This window comes from Anastrepha obliqua, chromosome 5, assembly GCF_027943255.1.
Source record: "Anastrepha obliqua isolate idAnaObli1 chromosome 5, idAnaObli1_1.0, whole genome shotgun sequence".
Classification (NCBI taxonomy): Eukaryota; Metazoa; Arthropoda; class Insecta; order Diptera; family Tephritidae; genus Anastrepha; species Anastrepha obliqua.
This window is the reverse complement of record NC_072896.1, coordinates 121,767,107-121,777,921: the sequence shown is the minus strand read 5'-3', so window position 1 is coordinate 121,777,921 and position 10,815 is coordinate 121,767,107. Positions and strand designations below refer to the sequence as shown.

Below are 10,815 nucleotides of genomic sequence, written 5' to 3'. Positions count from 1 at the left end.
AAAAGGTATCCAGAACTGATAGTAAATGAAGACTAACTACAGGAATGGTGAGGACGGCCCGTCACTAGACGGACGGGGCTATTCACGGAGGAGCAAATTGCGGAAAGCTCTCTTTTTGCTATGCACTTTTTCATGATCACAAACGATTTCTCTGTTGGACAGTCCAAGCAGCTCACAACCTGCAGCTTCGGCTGCTAGGTGCTCCCTGGATAGCTTCTGATAACCCTCATGAAATGAACTAATGCGAAAAGGCAACAATGAGTTGAGCGTGGACACCTAAAATTACACCACTTTCCTGTTTTCGAAAACCAGGTTGCGTCGGGCTAGTAACCCAACCGGAAAAATTAATACATCCAAGAAACGGAATTATCTACATGCATAATTTATCAAGGAAAAAAAAAGCCAGTACAGTAGGTTCTGTTTTTATGCGGTAGATACGTTCCGCAAGAAACAGCATAAAGAAAAAACAGCATAAAAAAAGCTACTAGTTCTATAGTAAAACTATAGATACGTTTCAAATGCTAAAACCGCATAAATCTGAAATAATCGCATAAAAAAGGGCACTAGTCCCATATTATTACTATAGATACGTTCCATAGACCGCATGAATCTGAAATAATTAAATAAAATCGCATAAACAAAATATTGTATCTTTGAAAATTATATCTTTATATATCTTCCATACTTGTAGGGTTAGCATTTCTGATGAAATCTGTGATGAGTTTTTGCTTAGCTGGTTTAGAATCTTGTTTATATGTACAATTCCCCATAGGTCGACATGCATTTTGTAATTCAAAAAAAAACCGCACTATTTCAAAACCGCATAAAAAAAAGCCGCATAAAAACAGAACCTACTGTACTTAAAAAGTAAAAATATAAAAATAAAAGTTTACACAAAAATTATGTAAATGCCTTTGAACTCGAAAGTCCCACAACGGCTGATTTCAGTGGGCGTTAAATCTAAGGCATGAAACGGAAGAAGAATTTGATCGGTTCGCTGCTGTTGTTCGAACTATTTTTGCACCTTTGGATTCGTTAGACAAAACTTTTTTTGACATTGAAGTGCAAAAGTTTAATTGGAGAGATGTTGGAGCAGAATTTAAATATGAAAGAAAAAATTAATATATTATTTTTGGTAATAAAATCAGTGTATTTTGCAGGAGTAAATGCGTTTTTGAAAATTAATTTCTTATTTCCATATGATCGCAGAACTGAAAGTGGTGACAAAGGATTTCGATAAAAAATAAAGATAATAGAGCAACATTGCCAAGGTTTCTTGGACGAAGAAATGGAGGAGTTGTGAAACTAACAAAATAAAAATTAAGGTAAAGAACCGATTTTTCTTTTAAAAAATTACAAACTTTTTACCCTATGCGAAATCATTTTCTGTTTGTACAATAATTTATGTATTTTTTTAAGGTAGCTGATTCATTTCATATACTTTTTGAAAGGCTTTAGCTTTTGCAAATAAGCAAAAGTAAAATTTCAAATTAACTTTGCTTGTCCTTTTTTTAATTTTCAAGGAATGCTTTTAGCTGGCCTTTCAAGTTTATTAATCGAGTTATTGCTATCCCGCAAAGCGCTCTGGCCAAAACTGCAACTTAGAAGAAAATGTCTGCTTGGATTCAAGAGGGTTACAGCACTATTGGCACCCTAACCAGTAGAATGGGTGTACCTCCAATGACTTCTGCAGGAGCTGCGGAGGTGAAGAAGAAATTGAGGCGGTACAGCACCTCCTCTGTGACTGTTCTGCGCTGCAAAGCAGCCGTACCAAATATTTTGGCGATTATTTCTTTGCAGACCTAATAAGCCTTTGAAGAAGAAGAAGACCTAAGACCTTGAAAACATCACTGGGGGGGGGGGGGAATTAATTAACTTTTTAAACTGATGTAAGTGGTTTAAGCAACTTAGTTAGGGAATGGAAACCAGATGTAGGTATCTCAAAGCGCATTAGGACCACCGAGTGGCTTGTCTTAGACTAGCCACCTGGCTAAGCAACCTAACTTAACCTATTGCTAGCTGAAAAATATGTTTAAAGATTTTAAAATTTACGCAAATTTGGGTAAGGAAAAAAAAGAGTAATTTTGTGCACATTTGAATAATTTAAAATTTGTATTATTTTTTTCATTTATTCTTTAAATTTTATCTAAAAATTTTAGGTTTAAGAAATTAAAATATAAAAACAAAAAAGAAAATGAAAACATTTTTTTTTTTCAAAAATCATGTTTTAATATTTCCTTTCTTATTTAAGTCAAACTTTTTATATTTTTGCAAAAAAACAAAAAAAAAACAAAAAAAAGTTTTTTAAACTTTGCAAATATCTTGAAAACGTTTAATTTTGACGAAGAAATGAGGCTTTAATGGAAAAGAGTAAATTTCATTGCCATATTGCCGTTAATTTGATGTATGAGTTATTTTCAGCGATTAACGCATTTCTTAGAAATGAGAAATTTACGTGATCTAATTTTTTTTCTTTAATCCAAAATTGATATTTGGCATTTTCCCAAAAAGTGCATGACAAAAAAAAAATAATATATTATGGTTTTACTTGCTGGCTTTTACTGGGAGCCTGGCTGAAAGAAATCATTAATAATTTGTAAACCAATTAAGGCTAATGAGAAGAATATTTTATAACAAATCGGTGCCTTTTAGTTTCGAGAAAATAAATTTCAGGGCGATAAATGCGCCCTCTACCAAAACCAACCCAGGTCAGAACACCAAAAAAGCAATGCTGAAGCGACAGTCCTTGGCCGGTTATAAATCCGAGTCGTTCTGATTACGTAGAACCGATTGTCGAGGTTACGATTCGCAAGTCGTCGTAAGAGTCGGTGCCGCCAGTCTGGCGGTAAGATGCCGTTAAGAAGAAAGTAAAGATTTACGGGATCAGTTGAATTGAGATCAGTAGAAAGCTATGCTATTAAGCACAATAAAATCAGTATGAATTCTGTGTTTCAAAGCACACCAAGAGCCAAATCAGTAAGGGACAAATACGAAAACAAGGACAAAACTGCTAAGGTAAAATATTACAATATAAAAAGCTAAATTTGCTCCGACAAGCTAGTACGCCCATAAGAGAAATTTGGCGATCGCAAAGCGTTAACGAAAGAGAAAATAAAAAGGTGAAAAAAATGTATCTACATAAAAAATGTGATTCGATTTTCGGTTTAAATCAAGCATTTACAGGAAAATTTCGGTTTGGTTAATGGTTCGGTTAATTAGTAGAAGAAAGTGAATACTTCGCTTTATGGTAGTAGTCTGGTCAAATATTCATTTCTTATAGATATTTTTTAGGATTTTTTTTTTTTGAAAATGGGAAAAATTTTTTGAAAAATAACAAAACGGCGCACTTTTGAAAAACAGGGTATGACTGTAGTATAAAAAGTTTGTGCTGAAAAGAAACGAAAGTAGCACCTGCCAGAATGACAAGCCTACATAATAATAATCAGCGTAACTTTTTCGTTTCAGATGTTCTGAAGAGCCAAAATCCTGTTGACAAGCCAGCTATCTTTTTTTAAGACGTTAAAAACAATGTTTTTGTACACTAAATATAATATTTGATGTCAATAATAACATACTATAAAAATCAAAACGATCGCATTTTATTTTCCTAAAACATATCTATAAAAAATTAGTATTTGACCAGACTACTACTACTACGTTATGCTCTCAAATGCCCCTAAATATGACTTCTTCATACAGCAAAGGGTGCGTCTATTCACGTGTTTTTTAACCAAATTTTACTTTTACTTCCTTGAAGGGCTCTATTAACTTTCACTTATCATTGGTGCGTACATCAAATGACCTCTCAAACTTCACTTGGCAAATTAAAGAACTATCAAGAAAACTTTGCTTTCAAAATATACAAATGAAATTCAAACAATATACTTCTATTGCCAGAATTTATTGTTTTATTGTTTTTAACTTACACTGCGCCTCGGTCTTTCGTCGTTCCCACAACCATTTGAACACCCAGGGCCCAACTCGAACAACGCGCGCAGCTCTGTTGTCGCTGTTGAGGCGCTCAATGGGTGTCCGAAAATTTGTTGCCACATAAATTTTTATTTTCATAAACATTTAAAGTTTCCTAATATACAACAATTTCAGTCAGTATGTGGTGATTATTGATTACTCAAGTGTTTCTTTTTAATTTTCTATATTTCGCGATTTTATTTTATTTAATTTTTTTTGTTTTTGTTTTGTTTTTGTATATACATAAGTATTTCTCACAACTTTGAAACACTGCGATTCATATTTTTTTTGTTTTTTGGTTTTTTGTTTTCTTTTTTTAATACAACTTATTCATATAATATTTTTCAATTACGTAGGTTACTTAGATTATTACAATTAATTATTTACACTAATCCTAAAAGTATACTCGTAGTTATGCATTCGAAATTCATTTACTATGTGACTTATGCGTTTATATGTTGCTTGTGACAAAACATAGTCGTACTTTTTGCTTTTTCCAATTATTATCTTCAGTTATGAATTAATCAAACACTATCACATTCATGTTTTATACTACTTGCCAGCTGCAGTAGTAGTAGTTACGCGATGCCACGCTCCCACACACGCACGCACACTCGTATGCTTGCGAGTGAGTTGGGAGCGCAGCTGCTCAGTACAAAAATCTATTCGTCATTTTACCCTCCTTCCACGCAGTCTGCTGATGAGTTGTTGGTGCAAATTAGACATAATTTTTAACAAAAACAAAAAGTAAAAAAATTAATAATAAAAAATACAAAAATATATAAACAACACACTTGGGAAATAATCTAAAAGTAAGAAGGTTTCTTAAAACATTGATGGAGCTGTGCTAGTTGTTGTTGCTCTATACAGGTATAAAATATAATATAAAATCGATCTATTTACAAAATTTAACAAAAGTGCTCAAGAATTCAAAGAATAAATGTCTATTTTAAAGCCTTAAATAAAAAGTGAAATCGTACTCTGCCATCAAATAAACAGACAGACGCAGCTCAAACTTCATATGTACAAGAATTTTGCGATGTGTTTCCGCTATACCAAAATTAGCAATTACAAATTTCGTTTGTCTACAACGCCATGGACGCCGCTGTCCCGCTCGCTTTCTCGTTTTACACATCGGTGCCGCATCCCTCCTGATAGCCCTCGTCCGGTGAGTTGCGACTATTGCTCGTCAATGCTCGTTTTAGCGCCGTCACCGGCGGCAGTACTGGCACTCCGCCCTTCTGCCACACGCGTATTGTCTTGGCATTCACCGGCTGTCCGTTCGGAAGTATGGAGGTATGCGCTTGTCCCGTTGCGCTTTGCGTCACTGTAGTCGCCACTGTGGGCGTCGCAGCCGCCGGTGTGGGTGAAGATCTTGAGCTGCTGAGTCCTGCACCGCTGCTGCTACTGCCGCTGTTGCTGTGCTCGTGCAGGCGAGGCAATGTTCTGCTACTGAAATGTGGACTACTGTGGTTGCTATTGCTACTGTTGTGCTGGTTCGTCGCTGCTGCTGCCATATGCTGTTGCAACTGCTGTAGTGGATGCATTTGCAGGTGATGATTGTGTTGGTGTTCGGCGCCTGGTACCAACGGTAAGCCATAGTCGTTGGGATAGCCGCCACCCACACCAGCGCTTGACGAACCCGAAAGATTAGTGGTGGTTGTCGAAGCGGTCGAATGTGTGCCACCACTCATGCCGCCCATGCCGCCGTTTGAGTTATGCAACAGTGCTGCCGATGAGGTGGATGGATTGTGCATCATACCGTTGGTGTCATTGCCAATATTGCTGTTGGTCGTCCCACAGCCGCCGGCCAGTTGCAGGTTGTTATAGTGCGTGCGCGGAAATGTCTTGCTAAAGTAGTCGATGGTGCGTTCGTGCAGATCGTAGAGTTGATTCGATTCAATAATGGGCGTTTTGTCGGTGTAACGCTTCAGGAAGAGATCATCCGCCGAGGAGGTGCCCGTTGGCGCATTCTCCCACAAGCCCGAAGGATAAAGTGAGTCACAACCGCCCGCGCGACTATATTCGCCACTCGAGCTACCCAGCTCGGTGCCCAAGTTTGCCGTTAGTATTGCTGGTATTTTCAGATCGGCGAATTCATCGCTGCCAAAACGTTTTGTGTCATTTATGAGATCCGGATTGTTGCCAGCCGATGCCGTGGGGGAGAGAAAACACGGTGCAGTCGACAGCACGCTGCCGTTGTTGTCGTATCCAGTAGCTGAATAGGGCAGATCGGTGAGGCGCGGTGGTTTTTGCACTGGGTTGGCAAAACCTGCTTCATTTGCTAACATTGCCGCGCTGCTCTTCCGCTCCAATGTGCCAGCTGTGTCAATACAATTCGGTATAGCGCCATTCGCAATGACCACGCCACCTATGCTGCCGTTTCCGGTTATGGGTTGAGTTTTGTTCGTTATGGAATTCTGATGATTGACACTCGTCACCACCTCCATGTGGTTAGGGGTCTTGCTTTCCGTGTACGGCTGGCGCTTCACGCGCATAAGCAGAAACATAACCGCCAGCAAAATGCATACAATTAACACCACGAGTGCTGCGCTAAGGCCGACAATTTGCCCGCTGCCCAGCGATGCCATGCCTGCGGCGCGCATACTTACATGCAGCGTGAAATTGGCCTCTGCTGTGCCAGCGCGGTTCTCCGCCACGCAGTAAAATTCGCTAGAGTCCGTCTCCTGCGCGTTAGTAAGCACTAGGCGCGAATGTTTCTCAAAGTGTCCATCATCGTAGATATGCACGCGTTGATAGGAACTGAAAGCGCTGTTGTTCGTTAGCAGCCTGCCATTCCAGTACCAATTAATGACCGCCGCAGGTATGGCCTTTGCACGGCACACTACCGAAGCATTCTCGCCCATCGTTGCCTCCACATAGTGGCTGATGGGCAACATTTCCGGCCGGCAGGCAAAATCTTCTACTTGCAGATCGGAGAAGGTACGATCAATTACACGTTCGGGTCCACCCGAGCATAGCGGGGCCACCGGATAGGGTATGTTCTTCTGGGTCAACCAAAGTTTCGCGTCGCGCATGCGACAGTCACAGAGCCAAGGATTGTCATGTAGCTCGATGCCATGCAGTTTGCTCAACGTCTCGATGGTGCGTGGCAGCAATACACTCAACTTGTTGCCATTAAGTCGCAGAAGCGTCAGACTTTCCAGACCATCAAAGGCCAGTGGTGCCACAGACTGAATGTCACAGTGCGACAAATCCAGTTTGTGTAGCGCAGGTGTGCTGGCAAATGAGTTCGACTCGATCTTGTGTATGTGATTAGAGGCCAGCGTCAGTTCGCGTAACGATGATATATAACTAAGTGCCAGCGAAGGTACAACCACCAGCAAATTATGCGACAAGTCTAGTTCAACCAAATTAGTTAGGCCCTTAAACGTTGCCGGTTCGATTTCGCCTATCTTGCAACTGCGCAAATACAACTTCTGTAGATTCAGCAGATTGGCGCGTATGAATTTCTCATTCGACAGCGTTTGCAGCTTATTACCCGACATGTCCAACACCTGTGTCGACGGATCGATATTTTCGGGTATTTGTATGAGCTGACGGTCGATACACTCCACCGTCTGTTTGCCGCCCTTCCACTTGCATGCACACACCGTCTGACAGCTGCTCAACTGCGGCTGTTGGTGTATGATTAGCGTATTATCGACAGCGGAGGCGTGCGAGTGCGTGTGGTATGGTGGCAGCACCGGTGGTGGCGGAGCAGGTGGCTTACCGAATTGCGCCATATAATCGTCGGTCATGGCCTGGCTGTCGGCCACCGAGTACACGTCGTTATTGATGTTGGCGTGATGTTTGCCAGCAGCGCCACCGGGATACATCGTATTGGCATCGAGAGGAAAGTGCGGCGAGGGCAGGCTGTTGCCGCCACTTGCGGCACCATACGATATGTGGCCCTGACTTTGGCGGTTGTAGCGTGTGGCCAGCGACACGGGTGATTGACCGGTGAGCAGGAGCAGAGAGATGAGTAGGAGCCACAGGGGCGACAGCAAGCGAGGCACAGTATGAAATTTGACGCGCCCTTGTGGCTGTGGTGTCTTTCGACATAGGTGATGTTGATGTTGATGTTTATGCTGATGTTGTTGCTGAGAAGGTGTAGGCGAATGTAAGCGCTGCTGCTGGTGCCTGCAGCGGCAGGTGGTATAGCACTGTTTTTGTTGATTTTGCATTTTTTTCCGATATTGTAACTGCTGCCTCAGCTGTGCCAAATAGTAGTTGGTTAGGTTTAGGGCTTTGTGTGCACGCACAAATGCATGTTGAGTCGTTTGTTGGTTTATGTTCCCTTTTTTCTTTTTATTTTTTCTGTTTTTTTAGTTTTGAAGGGTTAAGCGTAGGAGCGCTCTTGAATTTCACTTGGTTGAGTATTTGAGTAGCCTAAGTATTTTTTGGCTGTGTTCACGTTTTCTTTCGATATGCAGAAGATATTTTTGTCTACAGACCTACTTGAGTATGCGCGCGGTCATAGGTCGTTTTATTCGTTTCATTTTCTGCTTTGAATTTTTTTGTATTATTTTTGTATATTTTTAGATTTTTTCATTTTTGCTTTGCGTGAGTTAATCACAGACTGTCAAACTCACTCCGCCCACTTACTGGAATTCTAATTCATTACTAATATATTTTTCCACTCAAAATGTTCTGCACGCAATTTACTCGTGTGCGCCTGCTGTGTGGGGGAAAGTAAAGGGTGGAGCGTGTAAGTAACTATGTACGTCAAATTAAGATCGAAAATAAATATAATTTCGAGCTGGTATGAAAATTAAAAATTGTTTTTGCTTTTGTTTTGGTTTATCTTTTCCAAGCGCTTTTTACAGGTTTGGTTTCAGTATAAAAGTTTATATTTTCTCTGTTTATGGCAGCACCTAAGTTGTTGTTGACCGCTGCCCACGCGAATGTCCAGAACACTCACATATTCACAACAAAGTGGACAAACAGAATCAAAGCAAATGATTTATGCGTTGCTCGCTTCGTATGATTTTTTGTCTTTTCTTCGCATTATTTTTAGTGGGCATTTGTTGCTGCCTTTGCCGCTGTTAAAGGATTGCCCTGCAAAGTAGTTTATGCTGAGGTTTCTGTTTGCTTTCAAACACACTTTTCACAGCGCTTACGCGTCTCACTACTAATTAACACAAATCACGCGTTGCTTGTTTTCGTGCGTGTCCTTGCCACAGATTTTCTTTCAATTTCATTTACTTTTTTGCTTTGTGGGTTCGCTTTTGTTTAAATTTTGTGCCAGTTTTTTTGCTGATAGCTGGCGATATGTGCGTTGGATATGTAAGTACGTAGTTGTGTGTTTGTAAGTGTGGGTGTGTATGAGTGTGTGTTCAGGCGAGTGTGATGAGTTTTTAGTATTTTACGCTTTACACAATAGTCATGAGCTGTCTGACTTTATGTGCGTCTGACATGATTTTCACACCTTCAATTTTTCTTTTTCATTTGCTTTTGCTGCAAAAAAAATTAGTTCAATTTAATTTTTTTAATTCTTAGAATTTTTTTTTTGTTTGTTTGCCCACTTTTGGCAAATAATTTGTGTAATTGATTAATTTGGTCGATTTCGTGAGTGACCTGCTTTGCACGCGTATAACAAAGTCACGACGGTCAGCCCGCACGAGCGTGGCGCAGTGTCCGTCATCCGTAGCAACTTGCAAATTTCATGTTTCGGCGTAATTAACGAATTTTCAAACCAAAAACTTTAGCGCTAAGATTCGCGCTCCTGCCACGCTACAACAGCACAAATTAATCACGATAATCCTGCCAAACGGATTGCCAACGCTCGGCTATTTTTGGCAGCCAAAATTCGAAACAGTCTATAGGTGACCAGCTCACTTGATTCGATTTGTTGGTGTCGCGCGTGCCAACACTTAATTTTTTGTTTTGCTGTGGTCCAAAACACGCGAAATTATATTTAATTTTCTGTGTTGTTGCTGTTGCTGTACGTGAATTTTGGTTACGATTGTTCAAAGGATTTGAGGCATACAACTTTCATGCGTTTTCTGCGACACAGTTGTTTGCTAGCGTACACACACACGCACACACCTAGGTAACGCGCTACACTGATAGCAGCAAAATTTTCACTTCCGCTGCCTGCACGCCTTCCGCTTGCCGCCGACGTCAGCGCGCTTGAGAATTCATTGCCCGAAAAAGGATGCGCTTTACTTTACTAGCTTGTTGACTGGCTAACGGACTGCCTAACAGCCTGCCAGCCTATTTGCCTTTCAACTTCGGCTATTTGCTTCGTTTGGCACAATTTCGCCTTTAACGATTTTTACTTCGACACGCTGTCGTTTATTTCATTCAGTAAATTGCACGAATATTCACGAAAATTTTGCACAATTTGCACAGCATTCACTTGCAATAATTTTCGATCAACGCACTTATATTTGAAAATTTCCACATTTATACGAATTAATTACTTCTTTTTCACCCCTAAAGCCGCTAATTATTCGTGCGCTTCACTTCATTTACAAGGCTTTGGCTTGCATTTGATAAATTTCAAAATTTTTTGCAATATTAATTGGCTCACTTGTATAATGATTTCATTTCAATTGGCAATAAAAATTTAATAACGCCGCTTTCACGAATACACCCAACCGCTCGTCATGGTTAATCGTCGTGGACTGAAGAAAAATGAATTAAACGCAAACTCAAAATGTGCTATACCACTACGCTATACGACATCGTCACCGATTGCAGCGACGAACCGGATGGAGCACGAATCAACGAAATGTGGCTGAGTCGAAAGAGGGCAATAACAAAGCGTAGCAATTGCTGCCGCACACAGGTGCTCATACATATGTTACTCCAAACATAAGCCGCTCACAAACAGCAGGA

The 10,815-nt window shown here is 40.4% G+C and overlaps 1 protein-coding gene across 2 annotated transcripts; it reads right to left on the bottom strand.

The window, feature by feature from the left end:
• Window positions 1-3,751: 3,751 nt before the first annotated feature.
• LOC129248044 (uncharacterized) lies at window positions 3,752-10,586 on the bottom strand. Of its 2 annotated transcripts, none has more exons than XM_054887456.1 (2): window positions 10,398-10,586; window positions 3,752-8,650 (listed from the first exon to the last, which is right to left on the bottom strand). In XM_054887456.1, the coding sequence occupies exon 2, from the start codon at window positions 8,154-8,156 to the stop codon at window positions 5,097-5,099; it is 3,060 nt and encodes a 1,019-aa protein (XP_054743431.1). In that variant the 5' UTR covers window positions 8,157-8,650; window positions 10,398-10,586; the 3' UTR covers window positions 3,752-5,096. The 2 variants fall into 2 exon arrangements, with proteins under 2 accessions (XP_054743431.1, XP_054743432.1); XM_054887457.1 differs by having other exon boundaries at window positions 10,508-10,584.
• Between the last annotated feature and the right edge of the window lie 229 nt (window positions 10,587-10,815).

Excerpts from the sequence above, each read along its gene's own strand:
- LOC129248044 (XM_054887456.1), bottom strand. The coding sequence starts at position 8,156 with ATGCAAAATCAACAAAAACAGTGCTATACCACCTGCCGCTGCAGGCAC.